General features: G+C 46.7%; 1 protein-coding gene across 2 annotated transcripts in view; it reads left to right on the forward strand.

Moving 5' to 3' along the window:
- Positions 1-17446, forward strand: part of LOC135554299 (myosin-9-like) — a 31318-nt gene extending 13872 nt beyond the window's left edge. Inside the window, exons 4-41 of one of the 2 annotated variants that reach the window (XM_064986516.1) lie at positions 752-779; positions 921-1014; positions 1702-1722; positions 3569-3661; positions 3773-3836; positions 4278-4376; positions 4456-4599; positions 4681-4776; positions 5004-5275; positions 5540-5713; positions 5963-6136; positions 6259-6373; positions 7560-7747; positions 7915-8036; positions 8195-8264; positions 8375-8535; positions 8659-8767; positions 8873-9004; positions 9142-9348; positions 9446-9583; positions 9664-9787; positions 9860-10031; positions 10165-10377; positions 10639-10783; positions 10874-11080; positions 11176-11280; positions 11403-11555; positions 11692-11940; positions 12876-13088; positions 13206-13418; positions 13538-13699; positions 13837-13965; positions 14234-14322; positions 14427-14550; positions 14662-14870; positions 15056-15164; positions 15410-15582; positions 15850-17446. In XM_064986516.1, the coding sequence (XP_064842588.1) occupies positions 752-779; positions 921-1014; positions 1702-1722; positions 3569-3661; positions 3773-3836; positions 4278-4376; positions 4456-4599; positions 4681-4776; positions 5004-5275; positions 5540-5713; positions 5963-6136; positions 6259-6373; positions 7560-7747; positions 7915-8036; positions 8195-8264; positions 8375-8535; positions 8659-8767; positions 8873-9004; positions 9142-9348; positions 9446-9583; positions 9664-9787; positions 9860-10031; positions 10165-10377; positions 10639-10783; positions 10874-11080; positions 11176-11280; positions 11403-11555; positions 11692-11940; positions 12876-13088; positions 13206-13418; positions 13538-13699; positions 13837-13965; positions 14234-14322; positions 14427-14550; positions 14662-14870; positions 15056-15164; positions 15410-15582; positions 15850-15958 (5399 nt within the window). In that variant the 3' untranslated portion in view covers positions 15959-17446. The remainder of the gene's footprint in view (positions 1-751; positions 780-920; positions 1015-1701; positions 1723-3568; positions 3662-3772; positions 3837-4277; positions 4377-4455; positions 4600-4680; positions 4777-5003; positions 5276-5539; positions 5714-5962; positions 6137-6258; positions 6374-7559; positions 7748-7914; positions 8037-8194; positions 8265-8374; positions 8536-8658; positions 8768-8872; positions 9005-9141; positions 9349-9445; positions 9584-9663; positions 9788-9859; positions 10032-10164; positions 10378-10638; positions 10784-10873; positions 11081-11175; positions 11281-11402; positions 11556-11691; positions 11941-12875; positions 13089-13205; positions 13419-13537; positions 13700-13836; positions 13966-14233; positions 14323-14426; positions 14551-14661; positions 14871-15055; positions 15165-15409; positions 15583-15849) is intronic. The other variant, XM_064986517.1, reaches the window with a different exon arrangement.
- The last annotated feature ends 310 nt before the right edge of the window (positions 17447-17756 follow it).

A 17756-nucleotide genomic window follows, 5' to 3' on the forward strand; every position in this document is an offset into this window, starting at 1 on the left:
ACCGTAGTATTATTGGTAGTATTTTAACATCCATGTTTAGTAAGATCATTTGTCTAGAAGATATGAATCGATTAAGACTCCTCCCAGGCACACTTGGATCTGAAAGTCTGCATTTAAGTAGTGAAGCATTAGCCTTGATTTCTGAGGGCTCCTGCCTTCCATAACCAAGGAAAGGCCATTAGTCAGTCTGTAAGGGTATGTAGTCTACATGCAGTACAGTCTCAGTACTCTCTTTCCCAGACCCATTACCTTGATGTACTGTTTGGTGTTGTCAGGCTGTCCATTCACTCCCTCTTGTCTTGTTAGTCCATGGTTGGCTCCCATTTAAGTAAAGGGAGTCATTTAACTGTAGAGGAGAGGGAGTTACCGTGCAGTATGGGGATGGTTAAGTGGCTTGTTGGTTAGAAGGCATCACCCTTTCCATTCATAGGAAGCCGGATATTGATTTCCTGTGTGACCAATGCGCTTCCTGTTTCAGAGACAAAAAAGTGGTGCATGTGCTCCTGAGATAGCAAATACACACTGTAGAATTCACATTTTATATGAAGCCAGCTGGCAACAACATACTTTAGTTGTTCTGACAATGGAACTGAAGTTCCTCTGCACCACAAGCACCCATGAAGGGCTGCAAGTAATAGCAGAAACTATTCTGTCACTATTGAATTCAACTGTCCCCTCATGTTATTCATTCCAACTTAATGAATGTAATATGGACCTTTTTTAAAAATCTTGGCCCCACCTCTTTTCACAGACCGTGAAGACCAGTCCATTCTTTGCACGTGAGTCTTGAGCACAACTCTATGAACAGCAAATCTTGGTCTCAACATGACCTTGAAATATCAGTGTTTGGTGTGATATTGCTGATCACCAATTTTAAGGAAGTCACTTTTTTGCTTCTGTCCTCCTTTTCTCTTCCACAGAGGAGAGTCTGGTGCTGGGAAGACTGAGAACACCAAGAAGGTCATTCAGTATCTGGCCCATGTGGCCTCTTCCCACAAGACCAAGAAAGACCAGGTCAGTCATCTACTCTACTATTCTCTCTCATAATTCCCTCTCCTCTCTTTCTCCCTCTACTCTCTTTCCTATTCCCTTTTTTCTTTCTCTTCACCATGCTCTCACACTCTGCGTGGGCCTTGTTTCCTATGGTCCTTTATCAGCTCGGAACCAGGCTTTTCCGAGTCCTCAACTACTTGTGTACTGTGATTGTATGTGTGTTTGAGAAATAGTGTTGCCAGTGGTACTTAACATTACATCATTGTCAAGCCATCGCCATATTGTTCCAGGTCTTGGATAGGTGCTGCTTCTACATCAGTCACACTGCTCTTTGGTGCCATAGAGGACCTCTAAATAAGAGTTGGCCAGTCTTGGTTCTTTAAGACTGACCGTAGCACTGCAGGAGGTAGATTAAACTCCATTGGTAGCTGGTTCATAGTGTCATATCTAAACCACAGTGGACTGACTATATTATTGCTTTTGTTGACATTCCTTCTCCAGCGGCTGAGCTGAATCAAAGTGACCTCCGGTCAACTCTATAAAGCCATGAGACAAAATGTAACCCTGCAGTGCTGTAGTTGGCCACCCCTGTGATAGATGCAGCTGTGACGACAGGGTTCAAGACAGGCCCAGTCTTTTCTGAAAGCGGACCAGTATCTGTATCTATCATTCCTTTGAGGTTGTGTGTTTCTCTTTTCCCATCAACAGACCAGCTCGTTCCTGTCACATGTGAGTTACCCCCCCCATCACCCCCTTCCTTCCTCTCCCATCACACATCTCTGGATCTCCTCCTCCACACCCTTCCTCCCTCTCCTTGGCTCTTGCACTGTCGCTCCCCCGTGCTGCTGGAGCGTGCTCTGTGGTGGGCTAGTGGGTCACTTGGACGTGTAGGTTACATGACCAGTGTCGGTCCAGAAGAAGGAATTTTCTTTATTAAAGAGGAAATTGCCATTTTGAATTCAGCCAGACAAAACCGAGAGCGCATCCCTTTTTGTATTGTTGATTTGATCTTTTAAATACTACGTTTAAAGATATTTAATGAGGAAACAGCTCTGCAGTTTGACAAGTCTGGCTGAATTTTGCATAACGCTGTTGATCCTTTGTTTTCCCCTGGCGGTTCCAGAAGTGTGATTGATGCGTTCACCTGTGTGTGAGACTCCATCATGTCTGCTTGCTGTGTGTGTGTGTGTTCCAGTGTGTCTGTTCAGAGATCTGGTCAACGTTCTCTCACAGCTCCCTCTCCATTTCTCACTCTTTTGTCCACACCATTTTAAAGATCTCTGGACAAACTCACTGAGTTGCTGTGTGCATTGTGACGCCAGTGGACTAGTTGTATAAGTGTGTTCGTTCACTGGGGATGCTTCATACCAGTCATCATATCCATTATTCCCTGCTCCTTACTACCGTTTAAAGCCTCATAGTGGTGTAATGTGTAGGATTAGTTAGGGATTGTTTTAAACTAACATTGTCCCTGAAGATTCCGGGTAAAAGGTTCAGTGAGCTCCTCAGATTCATAACATTGACAAAGCCACTACTATAGCAGCTTCATTTTTAACATTTTGAGTCATTTTAGCAGACTTCTTATCCAGGAAGAGTTACAGGAGCAATTAGTGTTAGTGCCTTGCTCAAGGGGACACTGACAAATGTTACACCTAGTCGGCTCGGGGATTCGAACCAGCAACCTCTTAACTGCTATGCTATGTAATAATATTAGTGCAAGTCTGTATTTTTATTGGGTGGATTGAAGTGATTTCCACCCAATATGCATCAAGCTCCTCACATGTTGACACAGCCTCAGCTGTAACAGACTCTTGAAGGTTATCAGTAGGCTTTCCTGTCCATGTATTAGATCCTTTTAAAATTGAAGTTCACTATAGTATTACTAATGACATTTTAGATGGAGTCATGTGCATGGTTCCACCTGTACAACAAGTCTGAAGTAGAGCTCAGTGTGAACTATGTACAGACTTCTGGCTGTAGGGGTTGTGTATACTTAATGTCAGTGTAGTGAATATTGACAGTCCGTTCTCTGCATGGGGTCTGTGGGTTACTCTGGGTGAAGGGTTACTGATGAGGGCCACAGGGTTGTCCATTGGGTGTCAAGGTGTGGGCATTAACACTGCGCTGTGTGTGGGGTATTGTGTACTTGTGTATGTTCCCGTGTGTCGTGATATTCAATGGTCTGCATGCAGTTTTTATTTTCTCCATAAGTAAGGTAATGCAGTTGTGTGAATCATCTTATTACTTATGATTAAATGATGGGTGTGAAAAGGGAGCATCCAAACACAAATCAAATGTTTAAACAACTGAAATCCTCATAATTAAGTGAAACTAAAGTAAATTAAAAGCAGATGACTGTAGTTCTCACAATGCATGACTAAGAATCATCCATTGGAATCACCAAAGGTATTCACAGTTTGATCCCACTGCTGAGAAATGACAAATGGCATGTCCTGTTAGCATCACTATAGAAGTTGCACTAATCTAGATGTGTCCTTATAAGGAGGTAGTGGTTTAAAGAATCCAATGGGATAAAGTCATTGGTTGATGGAGCGGTTCTGTGTTTGTCCTCTAGGGTGAGCTGGAGAAGCAGCTGCTGCAAGCTAACCCCATCCTGGAGGCCTTTGGAAACGGAAAGACTGTCAAGAACGACAACTCATCTCGATTCGTAAGACCTTTTTTAAAATCTTTTAGTGATGCTTGTGTTTTGACTTTATTTTTTCTGTTGGACAAGTATTTCCTGCTTCCTTAGTCATTCACTATGTTCTCTCTCTCCCAGGGAAAATTCATCAGGATTAACTTCGATGTCAACGGATACATCGTGGGGGCCAACATTGAAACCTGTATCCTTCATACTATGTTAACCACAATGAAATTCACTCCCTCATTTGAAATATACAATAATTTGGGGTCTTGAGTGGAGCAGCGGTCTAAGGCACTGCATCTCAGTCCTAGAGGCGTCACTACAGAGACCCTGGTTTGAATCCAGGCTGTATCATAACCAGCCGTGATTGGAAGTCCCATAGGGCGGCTCACAATTGGCCCAACGTCATCCAGGCTAGGGTTTGGCCGGGGTAGGCCTTCGTTCTAAATAAGAATTTGTTCTTAACTGACTTGCCTAGTTAAATAAAAATGCCTTAGGCTATAGATTGAAGTGTAGTTTAACTCCAGACATCTCTCTGTTAGTCTTTCCAGTAAATTAGTAAGTCACACACACTTGCCCCGGCCAGCAGAAGCTCACAATCCAGTCTGAATGAGTGGCTCCTTGACGGTCTAACCACCAGACCTGCTGGAGAAGTCCCGTGCCATCCGCCAAGCCAAAGACGAGAGGACCTTCCATGTCTTCTATTACATGCTTACTGGTGCTGGAGACAAACTGCGCTGTAAGCCTCCTTCGTTATCACCTTTATCAAGTACAGCTAACTGTGCATATCAGGTGTAATAACTCTGTGCTCCCCTCAGCCGAGCTGTGTCTGGAGGGCTACAACAACTACCGCTTCCTGGTCAATGGAAACGTGACCATCCCTGGCCAGCAGGATAAGGACCTGTTCACCGAGACACTGGAGGCCTTTAGGATCATGGGCATTCCAGAGGATGAGCAGATTGGTGAGGGGGAGGACGGGACACACTACCCTCTCACTGGTTTACTTTGGGGGGGTGTGACTAACCTCTGGTCTCCTCATGCAGGTCTGCTGAAGGTGGTGTCTTCTGTGCTCCAGCTGGGCAACATGAGCTTTAAGAAGGAGCGCCATTCAGACCAGGCCTCCATGCCTGACGACACGGGTACAGCAAACCTTTGTGGGCTGGTTTGATCATGACAAGGAGATCCTAGTATCTGTCAATTACTCTACTGACCAGCAGATTATACACTTCAGTCCACCAGAATTATTTTTGGTTTCAGTCTAGTTCCATGCACTGTTGTATAGGCATCAAACTGTTATTGCCTGGGGGGATCCCTCCCTCTCAACACTAACTCTCATCTCTCTGTCCCCCATCCCTTCCTGTCACAGCTGCTCAGAAGGTGTGCCACCTGATGGGCATGAGCGTGACAGACTTCACCCGTGCCATCCTGTCCCCTCGTATCAAGGTGGGCAGGGACTACGTGCAGAAGGCCCAGACCCAGGAACAGGCTGAGTTTGCAGTGGAGGCCCTGGCCAAGGCCACCTACGAGAGGATGTTCCGCTGGCTGGTGATGAGGATCAACAAGGCCCTGGACAAGACCAAGAGACAGGGAGCCTCCTTCATCGGCATCCTGGACATCGCTGGCTTTGAGATCTTTGAGGTAAACTGGAGTGGGGGAAAGACCAACGCGATTACAATGTTTTGAGCAAGACCCAGAGGGTATATTTGTTTAAAGTGATTTCCTCTTCTCTTGCCATCTCCACTTATCTAGTAAGACAGAATGGGGGTGGATGCCTACAGGGAATTTATTTTCACCTGTCTAGTTCTTTCACATCACTGCAGACTAGGAAAAGGGGACAAATACACTTGAGCCTCTTAGTTTTTGTTCATGATGGTGAATGCACTTTCTGACTTTCTCCTCTAGCTGAACTCATTTGAGCAGCTGTGCATCAACTACACCAACGAGAAGCTGCAGCAGCTGTTCAACCACACCATGTTCATCCTGGAGCAGGAGGAGTACCAGAGGGAGGGCATCGAGTGGAGCTTCATCGACTTCGGCCTGGACCTGCAGCCCTGCATCGACCTGATTGAGAAGCCTGTGAGTCTACCCCTCTGACCCTTTGTATCTCCCTACCTTTAATCATGTACTGTATACTCCCTTTCTCACTTCACCCTTCCCTGTATGTAACTCCCTGTTAACCTCTCACTTCCTACAGTCTCATCCCTTTCTCCCAATCCTCTCCCATATCTCTCCACCTGCCACCTCCCTTTCTCCCCCCCCCCATGCTATGCTGCACCTCCAGGGTCCCTGGTCTCTCTGTAAGCCTTGTTCTCTGCTCTCCCTCAGGCTAGCCCCCCTGGTATCCTGGCCCTTTTGGATGAGGAGTGCTGGTTCCCCAAAGCCACTGACAAGAGCTTTGTGGAGAAGGTCCTACAGGAGCAGGGCACCCACTCCAAGTTCCACAAGCCCAAGAAACTGAAAGATGAGGCTGACTTCTGCATCATTCACTACGCCGGGAAGGTAAACGGACCAGTAATGAAGGCGAAGCTTAGATTCTGCTTAAACTGTGTGCCCTTGGACATCATGTCCCAGGCAAACCTTGTGTAATACTATTGTCTATATATGTTGTGCCGTCTCCTCAGGTGGACTACAAGGCTGACGAGTGGCTGATGAAGAACATGGACCCTCTGAACGACAACGTGGCCACGCTGCTCAACCAGTCCACTGACAAGTTTGTGTCTGAACTGTGGAAGGATGGTGAGTTCAGCCAATGATGAGAGTTAGCAACCAGTAAGAAGAACCGATTTAAGTGGATTAACCTTCATGCTGGGAATTGCTGCTATGTTTTCAGTGAAGGGTCTCTTCCTGTCTCATATCCACTGTTCTCTCTTGTCTCGTATCCAATGTCTGGTGTCTGGACCTTTGTTCTTACCGCTCACTCTGTTTTGGTTTCTATCCATCTGCTCCTCTGTACGACCCGTTTTCGTCTGTTATTCTCCCTCTTACTGGGTCTCAGAGTTACAGAGGTCTCAGAGAGCCTATTTTTATCAGCGTTTTCCTTTTCTCCACTCAGATTCAGGTGACTGTTTTTTCTTTTTAATTTGTCTCCTTTATTTACTCCAATTCTGCTCATCCTTCTGTTCACACTAATATGAACCTTTCCATCTTATCAGCATCAACTGCCTATGGTTTTTATCCTGTCTTCATACCCTGTTTTCCCTGTGGCTCAATGTTGATTTACCCTATATATTTACAAGAGGTTGTAATGACTGCCCCCCTTCCCCCCCAGCTCTGTGTGCAGTGAGATCTACTACTTGTTGCTCTTTCATTGGACTCTCCTCTCTCCCTCTGTGTAATAGTGTGGTTTGGGACCCCTGGTGTTGCTCATGGGTACTGCAGCAATGGGTATATACTGCATGGGTTTGGTTCCGTCGTCACCAATAAAAACATGCCCACAAATGCACAGTTTGTCACAAACATTGATTTCCACATAGTATGTCGGTTCGCACCACACATTTGACATATTAAGATGGTCGCATAGTGTAAGCAGTTGTGTACACACACACACACACACACACACACACTTCACTCACTGCATCGAGTTGCGTCTCATTCTAGTGTGATTCCCTCCTACCCACCCACGCTTCACTGGCATTTTGACCCCTCTCATTCCCCAAATCCACCTTCCTACTGTATTTGTACTCTCTGCATTGACCCAGTATTGTGGTGTCACTGGTTGTGAACCTGTCACCATCTCTCACCATCCCCCATGTAGAGATGGGATCACCCCATCACCATTATACTCTGCTTCATGTGTTTTATGTTGTGGTTTGTTTTCACTGTGTGGAGTTTGCCTGGTTAGATATAAAAAAAAATGTGAAAGCCTCTTATCTCACGACACCCTTTCTCCTCCTCCTTTTCTTCTCTGTCTTCCCCCTCTCAGTGGATCGCATCGTGGGCCTGGATAAGGTTGCAGGGATGTCTGAGATGCCTGGTGCCTTTAAGACCCGTAAGGGCATGTTCCGCACGGTGGGCCAGCTTTACAAGGAGCAGCTGTCCAAGCTCATGGCCACTCTGAGGAACACCAACCCCAACTTCGTCCGCTGCATCATCCCCAACCACGAGAAGAAGGTACCAGTAGATCAACTCCACCAGTGAAAACATCCAAACAATAGTTTCTCTCAAGATGCCATCAAACACAATACGCAAGAGGCATCCACAGCTTATCTTAGTGGTATCTTGGCAGCTTTTTTTTATTTACACATGTAAACATGTTCCCTTTCTTTCCTCCCCTACAGGCTGGTAAGCTAGACCCCCACCTGGTTCTGGACCAGCTGAGGTGTAATGGTGTTCTGGAGGGGATCCGTATCTGCAGACAGGGCTTCCCCAACCGTATCGTCTTCCAGGAGTTCAGACAGAGGTACCGTGAACACTCCCATTGTGGCTGTATACAAATGTCTATTTTCACCAGTTCCTCAACTTAACCTCATATTGTTGTTGCATCATGCTGTGTATGTTGCTTTTAGTGAGTTGAGTCACACTGATGAGCCCATGCATATACCTTTTTGTCTCTCTAAGGTATGAGATCCTCACACCCAACTCCATCCCCAAGGGCTTCATGGATGGCAAACAGGCCTGTGTGCTCATGGTAAGAGAGGGACATTATTATCTTTGTTCTACAACATTGTCACTCATTCAGAATGAAGAGATGAATATTGTCAGTTTAGCTGATTGTATACCTCACCCTCCTTCTGTCAGATCAAAAGCCTGGAGCTGGATCCCAACCTGTTCAGGATTGGTCAGAGTAAGGTGTTCTTCAGGGCTGGAGTGCTGGCTCACCTGGAGGAGGAGAGAGACATGAAGATCACTGACGTCATCATCAGCTTCCAGGCCTGGTGCAGAGGCTACGTGGCCCGCAAGTAAGGAGACCCCCTGACTCCAACTGTCTATCATATGGCTGCAGTGGAAACGTTCTTCATGTCTTATAACTGTATTTGGATGATACCAAAGTGTTTCTCGCTCTCTCTCTGCTTGCTCTGCAGGGCCTTTGCCAGGAGACAGCAGCAGCTGACCGCCATGAAGGTGATCCAGAGGAACTGTTCTGCCTACCTCAAACTCAGGAACTGGCAGTGGTGGAGACTCTTCACCAAGGTACACATTATACTTATGCTAATGTTGTTCCTATACAATGCTACTCGACTCAGCCAAACCTCAGCCAACTGCCTTTTCTCTTCTCTGAACTGTCCCCCTCCCCAGGTGAAGCCCCTGCTGCAGGTGAGCAGGCAGGAGGAGGAGATGCAGGCCAAGGATGATGAGTTGAGCAAGGTGAAGGAGAGGCAGGAGTATGCTGAGATACAGCTGCAGGAGATGGAGGTCAAACAGCACCAGGTAAGATGGAGGCCCTCATCACTGAAACAGCCCTGAAGTGACATGTTGATCATTTTATAATGAAACAATAATTGCTCAAGCTAACTTGAAAATGCATTCATGAACCTGTAACACCATATTGTCTCTGTCTCCCCCAGTTGAGTGCTGAGAAGCAGGCCCTGCAGGAGCAGCTGCAGGCTGAGACAGAGTTGTGTGCCGAGGCTGAGGAGATGAGAGCCCGTCTGGCCGCTAAGAAGCAGGAGCTGGAGGAGATCCTTCATGACCTGGAGGCCAGAGTGGAGGAAGAGGAGGAGAGAGCCACACATCTGCAGACCGAGAAGAAGAAGATGCAGCAGAACATCACAGTGAGGACACACACACACACACACACACACCAACACACTTTGTGTGCAGCATGGCAGGTACACACTGTACTAACTCTTTCCCCTCCTGTGTGTGTAGGACCTGGAGCAGCAGTTGGATGAGGAGGAGGCTGCCAGGCAGAGGCTGCAGCTGGAGAAGGTGACCACAGACTCCAAGCTGAAGAAGATTGAGGAGGACGTCATGGTTCTTGAAGACCAGAACAACAAACTCATGAAGGTCCGTATACAACCAATGGGCAGGCGGTTGTATGGATGGATAGAATTGTGTTGTGAACTGTTTGTCTGTGTGCCCCACAGGAGAAAAAGCTAATGGAGGAGCGTATCTCTGAGTTCACCTCTAACCTGACTGAAGAGGAGGAGAAGTCCAAGAGCCTTCAGAAACTCAAGAACAAACACGAGGCCATGATCACTGACCTAGAGGGTAGGTGGAGCACATACCATGTTGACCAAGTTGCTCTTATATCCTACTTAACACTTTCCTCTTTTCTATTAGACCGCCTGCGCAGGGAGGAGAAGGGCCGTCAGGAGCTGGAGAAGAACCGGCGTAAGCTGGAGGGAGATTCTACTGATCTCCTTGACCAGATAGCTGAGCTGCAGGCCCAGATCGCTGAGCTCCGCGCCCAGCTGGCCAAGAAGGAGGAGGAGCTGCAGGCAGCCCTGGCCAGGTGGGATCTCTACAAGATCTCTGCAATCACATGCATACATACATAGTGACTTTAGTGTGATCACTATGTAAATTGTATTTTCATGGCATAATGAATGTTATTACACCCTCCATTTTCCCTCTCGTTCCCTCAGGATTGAGGAGGAGGCAGCCCAGAAGAACTTGGCCCAAAAGAAGATCCGGGAGATGGAAGCCCAGCTCTCTGAGCTGCAGGAGGACCTGGAGCTAGAGAGGGCCGCACGCACCAAGGCTGAGAAGAACCGCAGGGACCTGGGTGAGGAGCTGGAGGCCCTGAAGACTGAGCTGGAGGACACACTGGACTCCACCGCTGCCCAGCAAGAGCTCAGGTACTGACACCCGGAGGAGATTAGTTACGTAGTCGGCGACTGTGTTTCAATTAAACTGGTTTATTGTGAAATAAGATGACACATAGTGGATGCTATTTAGATGCCTTCATGTTGACCTTCTAGAAAAATGATTTCATGAGTTGATGACAATTCTCAGACTCAAATTCTGTTATGTTCCTTGTTTCCCAGTATTTATCTTAGCTCACAATCTGACAATTTCCAATTACCTCTTTCCTTCATTTCTCTACTTCTGTCTGTCAGGACAAAGCGTGAAACTGAGGTAAACCAGCTGAAGAAGGTTCTAGAGGATGAAGGCAAGGTCCACGAGCAGCAGGTGATGGAGATGAGACTGAAACATAGCCAGGCCTTTGACGAGCTCAACGAGCAACTGGAGCAGGCCAAGAGAGTGAGTGAGAGATATATACACCCTCGAATTCCTGTGTATTACAGTATCTGTACATGCACTGACCCCTGGTGTTCTGCCCTCCCCTAACAGAACAAGGTGTCGGTGGACAAGACTAAGCAGGCCCTGGAGAGTGAGCGTAACGAGCTGGCCATTGAGCTGCAGACCCTGATGCAGGGGAAGGGGGACTCTGAGCACCGCAGGAAGAAGGCTGAGGGCCAGGTCCAAGAGCTACAGGTCAAACACGGAGAGAGCGAGCGCCAGAGGATTGAGCTGGCAGAGAGAGTGGCCAAGATGCAGGTACAGTACTATTCATCTCCTTTCAGGTACGATTTGGAGCATATGGCCTGTACACTAGCTGGAAGGCCCATTTTGGTTCTTGTGTTCCTCCCCAGGCTGAGTTGGAGACTGTCAATGGCTTGCTCAGTGAGGTGGAGGGTAAGTCCATCAAAGCGTCCAAGGACTGCTCTTCTGTGGAGTCTCAGCTGCAGGATGTGCAGGTATAGTACTCCATAGACTACAACAGATCCAAGTATTCAATATTGCACTAGTTTTGTCATGGTTATAAAAGCTCAGTCATTAAGCTGCTATAACTGTGCCGGTCTTTCTCTTCTACCTACAGGAGCTGCTCCAGGAGGAGACTCGTCAGAAGCTATCCATGGGCACTCGTCTGCGTCAGCTGGAGGATGAACAGAACACTCTGAGAGAACAGCTGGAGGAGGAGGAGGAGGGCAAGAGGAACGTGGAGAAGCAGCTGCTCACCGTGCAGGCTCAGGTACACACTTACAGCAACATACACCTTAAAATTGGATTGACGCAAATGTGATATTAGAATGTTTTTGTTCAACACATCACTAGAACCATAAGCCGCACCACAGAATGTTTGAGTGACAAGCGGTGTCCCCCTATAGCTGGCAGAGATTAAGAAGAAGTCTGAGCAGGAAGCAGGCTGTCTGGAAAACGCGGAGGAGGGGAAGAAGAGGCTGCAGAGGGACCTGGAGGGGCTCGGCCAGCGGATGGAGGAGAAGTGCAGTGCCTTTGAGAAACTGGACAAGACCAAGACTCGTCTGCAACAGGAGCTGGACGACATGGTGGTGGACCAGGACCACCTCAGACAGATCGTAACCAACCTGGAGAAGAAGCAGAAGAAGTTTGACCAGGTTAGTAGTAACACTAGCTAGGTTTCCATCCAATTGGTGACAGATTTTCATGCAAATATTCAAAAATCTGCATAAAAACAATATATGCATTTTACCAGCAGAGATGTTTCCACCAAATTGACTTGTTGTGAATAAAAGGCTGTAGGTGATGACGTAGTGCTCATAAAAATACCTTTTGTGGGTAAATTCCCATGTACCGAGGGAAACCAAGAAAGTTCCTTTAAATGGGTTTCCTTGGCATTTCAACTAATGGTTTTGTCCTATTTATTTTTTTTTTGGGGGGGGGGGGGTGTTCTATAACGAATGTGCCTGCTCTGACCTTGATATGGGCGCTTTAGCCTACAGCTCGCAGATGCAGTGCGGGTAAGCTACCTACAAAAGGTTATTATGGACATAAAAGTAGAGGTTTTTATTTGTTAAATGGCAGCCTTGCATTGACCATGTCAACAGAATAAGTAAGACCCTCAATATTTATTGGAAAGGAGCATCAAGCTCATTACTGTGCACTTTCACCACCCTGTGAAATTCATCCAAACTTATTTAATCTAACCTAGTAAACTGTATGCTTTCCTGAGTCGTAGTGGGAGGACCACACATGTCATCGCATTACTCCAAGTTTACTTCGATATGATGGTTACTATATCAATATTTGTGCATAAAGGTGTTTAACCATTTCTCGCAGAATTTAATTTTAGACACAAAAAGATCACATCTTGTCTAGTGTATTTTGAGTTGACAGATTTGCTGTTTCCATCAGACTTTTTTTTTTTTTTTTTACCAGAGATGTACTTTACTATCATGAAGATTCTAGGAAACCTGCTTACTGTCCAATTAATTCACTTAAACTGGGGGGGGGGTTGATTCTGAAGATCTAACTATCAGGGAAAAATCTGTGTCTTGAGGTATAGTATGACATTCCTCCATTCTACTTCTAGATGCTGGCCGAGGAGAAGACTATCTCATGCCGCTATGCTGAGGAGAGGGACAAGGCTGAGGCTGAGGCCAGGGAAAAGGAGACCCGGACCCTGGCTCTGACCCGCGAGCTGGAATCCCTCCGTGACATGAAGGATGAGATGGACCGCGCCAACAAGCTGCTCCGTGCTGAGATGGAGGACCTGGTCTCCTCCAAGGACGACGTTGGCAAGAGTGTAAGACAGCCTAGGGGGTGGTTGAGTTGTTCTAGGTAGAAATCAATTCAAATCCTCTGTTTTCATACTGGTCCCAAATTCCTATTTCTCATCACAATCTCTACTATTCTCCTTCAGGTACACGAGCTGGAGAAGTCCAAGCGTGGCATGGATCAGCAGCTGGAGGAGATGAGAACTCAGCTGGAGGAGCTGGAGGACGAGCTGCAGGCCACGGAGGACGCCAAGCTGCGTCTGGAGGTCAACATGCAGGCCATGAAGGCCCAGTACGAGAGAGACCTGGCAGGACGAGATGAGATGGGCGAGGAGAAGAAGAGACAACTGGTCAAACAGGTACACTAGTAGCTACACGTTTGACTTTGTAGGTAGTGGTTCCTTAAGGTGTTATTTCTCCATTGCATGATGGGACATGTAGTCCAGTGATTGAAAGCTTGAATCTCTCTGGTCCTCAGGTGCGGGAGATGGAGTTGGAGTTGGAGGATGAGAGGAAGCAGCGATCTGTTGCCGTGGCAGCCCGTAAGAAGCTGGAGCTGGACCTGAAGGAGCTGGAGGCAGCCATCGACATGGCCAACAAGAACCGTGATGAGGCCCTCAAACAGCTTAAGAAGCTCCAGGTAACAACCAATTACATTATCACCAGCTTCTGACTAGTATGTTTTTATACCATGACTACGTTCTATTCTAATCAAGATGCATGCAGATGGTGAATAGTTTGCTTGAAATATGCTTTGAATCTCTCCCTCTCCACCAGGCCCAGATGAAGGAGCTGCTGAGGGAGCTGGAGGACACTCGTATGTCCAGAGATGAGATCATGGCCCAGGCCAAGGAGAACGAGAAGAAGCTCAAGAGCATGGAGGCCGACATGATCCAGATGACAGAGGTCAGTCGGCGCTGCTGCTGCCCCTCACCTGACCATCTCACACTCGTCTCTCGTTTTATTCTCACCTGACACCTCGCCCTCCCAAACAATACAAAACCTACTTCTGTAACTCTTTCTAAATCCTACTGTGAAACTGTATTTGCACAAATCCTCCACTGGAATCATGATTAATGTGGAAAGGTAGTTATGAGAGCTTCTCAAGTTAGGATTTGGCCTCCTCCCACGTACGCACTTTGGTTCTCACATACACTGACACCCCACCCCCCAGGAGCTGGCATCTGCAGAGCGTGTAAAGAGACAGGCCCAGCAAGAGAGAGACGAGCTGCAGGATGAGATCAACAACCAGGCCGCCAAGAAGTAGGAACCATTTATTTTCTATTTTCTTTCATAACCTACTGTTTATCTCTGCTTTGAATGACCCAAATGTCTCATCCTTTCCCCACCTTTCCTCTTCCCCTCAGTGCTCTGATTGCAGAGGAGAAAAGAAGACTGGAAGCTCGTATCGCACAGCTGGAGGAGGAGCTGGAGGAGGAGCAGTGTAACACTGAGCTGGTCAACGATAGGCTGAAGAGAGCTCTGCTGCAGGTAGGACAGCCAAGGACGGCAATTGACTTTCATGCCCCATGTGTACAGACTGGGATAGTGTACTTCTAATGATAAGGTGGGTCAGGCAGTTTAACCCCTTGTTTCTGTCAGACTGACCAGATGACTGTGGAGCTGACGGCAGAGCGCAGTACCTCCCAGCGCCTGGAGGGGGCCCGCTCCCAGCTGGAGCGCCAGAACAAGGAGCTGAAGCTGAAGCTGCAGGAGCTGGAAGGAACTGTCAAGTCCAAGTACAAGGCCACTATTGCTGCCCTGGAGGCCAAGATCGCCCAGCTGGAGGAGCAGGTGGACATCGAGACCAGGTGAGGGGGTCTGAGCCTGACCTTAGACCACCTGCATCCTCCCTCAGATATCTGTCATCTCCTATGCTCTCCATAATGCAAAACATAACTGAAATTGCAGCATGGGTGAGATCAGATGGTGAAAATCCCACAAGCTAAGTAGACGTTTCAGCCTGTCCATGTGACCCAGGTGTTTCTTTCCACAGGGAGAGGCAGCAGGCGTCCAAGCTGGTGCGCCGCACAGAGAAGAAGCTAAAGGAGGTTGTCCTCGCGGTGGACGACGAGAGACGCAACACAGAGCAGTACAAAGACCAGGTCAGGGCTCGGAAAACAAGCTTCAACACAATCCCAACAGCTTTACACCAGCAAACCTTGTCTCTATTTCCCCCTGTGTGACTCTATTTTGAAAGTATGTGAATTATTTAATGGAGTACATTTATATAAAGCTTTCACACTACATCTCTTTGTACTTTACATTGTCTTGGAACTCACCCTATCCACCACCTATATGTAGCATCCACCTTGGTACTTGACGCTGATGCGTGTGTGTGTGTACGCAGTCGGACAAGCTGAACTCTCGTATGAAGCAGCTGAAGAGGCAGCTTGAGGAGTCTGAGGAGGAGGCCCAGAGAGCCAACGCCAACCGCAGGAAACTGCAAAGGGAGCTGGAGGACGCCACCGAGTCAGCCGATGCCATGAACCGCGAGGTCAGCACCCTCAAGAGCAAGCTCAGGTACGTACACCTCCATCACCCAACCGGACTAAATGCTGACGCACTGAACTCTGTTGTAAATGAAGCAGTCTGTACTAGCACCCTACACAGCATACTTGCATTTACAATGCATGTTTTAATCACATTCCCTCTGCAACATTACTGATCATATATCCACAGAGGGACTTTTTTGGGGGGGGGGCCCTCCAAGACTCTTCCATGGTATGTGCTGTGCCCCTGTCGCGATCTCTCTGCCCTAATCCCTGATCTCTACCGTCTCTGTTCCAGGCGTGGGGACCTCCCCTTCACCATGCGCCGCATTGTCAGCCGCGCAGGCATTGAGAGCGACGAGGAGAGCGAGCCCAAGAGCGAGACCCCTGAGCCCAAGCCTGAATGAACAGCCACAGTGTTCCCTTCTGTCCATAGGATTGAACTGCAACAGTTGTACAACACACACAAACCCACACATACCACTTAGTAACGCATGCACTTACAGGGGGATACAAACATGATACTGTATGATTTAGAGGCAGTAAATATACTTCACAGCCAAACCTCAGTCTCTCTCTTTAATGGGAGACTTGACAATCTATGTACACTTATATGCTATACAAGCCAATACAACAGTACTTCAGACAATCACCATACTGTCATAACTCATACAAATTTGTGGGCCAAATTTATTTTCTCCTGCTTCATTCTCTGGGAAAAAAATAAAAATGAATGATATTTTTGTAAGGAAACATTCCATTAGAAATAGTCCTTTTTGGGCTCTTTTTCTAACTGAAGCAAGAACGAATGAAATGAATATAAATAAATGAAGAAGGATTACTCGAAGGGGACCAAAGTAATATCGCAATCTATAGATTAGTATTTTATGCTGTAGTTTTTATAATGGTTAAATATGAAAGTACTCCACGTCTATGGCTCTCGCTCGCTCTCACCTCAGTTTAGAATGGAGGTTTATGTGCTCAATTGTACCCTATTAATTTAGCTGCGGATAGTACTTAAAACATGAATATGCTTTTGGGCTTAAGAAAACAATACATCTATAGACGCACAAAAAGCACACACAGAATTAGAGAAACGCATTAATGTACAAACATATGATTTGTGCTGAATTGTCTTATTTCTGCACTGAGATGTGACTCTGGATTAGAAATGATAGACCACCAGTGCATTAAATTGAAGACATTGATAGACTGCAGATGCACCTCAAACAAGAAAATACAAATTCAGAGGAACTGCAGGCTCCTATGTATTCATGCCAACACACACTAAAGCCTTACAGTCAAATTCTACTGTTCAAGGTTATTACCTGGATCCACATATTTCTTTACTACTATCAATGTTTTTATTGATGTGACGGTTACGGGGTGGTGGGGTAGTTTATTCCTCATGACACGCTGTATTCTCAGAGCACTGCTTGGTGGGGTATAGGGGTGGTTGAACAGAATAAAGCATGTTGGGATAAGTGGGACGTTGTTACATTTGCAGCGCCGTGGCCGAACACATCACATGATATCCTGATGGCATCTTTTGACTTTCTCTGACAGGAAGATGACTCCCTGTTGATGCCTGGCCAGGTGTTAATCTCATGTATTTAAGGGATGGGGTGAGGTAGATGAGTGAAGGTGCTTTAGGTCTGGGTGAACTGACCCCTGCAGGCTGTGCTCAGGGTTGCCTTTTTTGCTCACACTGCTGGGAAGTGAGAGGAATTTGTTATTAATGATGGATAACAGACAAAGGATCACTCTCTCTCGTACTTGGAAGCAAAAAAGAAATCTCAATTTTGTACTGTTTTCTCTGCAGCTCTGAAAAAAATGACACCTTGAGTTGTGAATTGTTGGTATTATTGCAATAAAGATGGCTTTCTAAACTGCAACCGTTGACTCCTGAGAATGTTTGTCTAAAGGGGCAATCGGCAGTTACTACTATTAAATATATATATTTTTTACTTTGCTACTTTTTGATTCTTAAAGAATATAACTTAAGTTGAAAGTAAATGTAAAAAAATTTTTTTTTGCCTCGAAACATGGTTAAAACTATTTAAAAAAGTTATCATGGATGGTTAGTCCTTGCATTCGTAACTTGGTCTATGAATTTCAGTGGTTACATTCCTGCAGCCCCATCCCTCAGCTGTTTACTGACACGGGCTGGGATTTCGCGTTAATTTTTCTACTGCTGATTGCGGC

Source organism: Oncorhynchus masou, chromosome 14 (assembly GCF_036934945.1).
Source record: "Oncorhynchus masou masou isolate Uvic2021 chromosome 14, UVic_Omas_1.1, whole genome shotgun sequence".
NCBI classification, from domain to species: domain Eukaryota; kingdom Metazoa; phylum Chordata; class Actinopteri; order Salmoniformes; family Salmonidae; genus Oncorhynchus; species Oncorhynchus masou.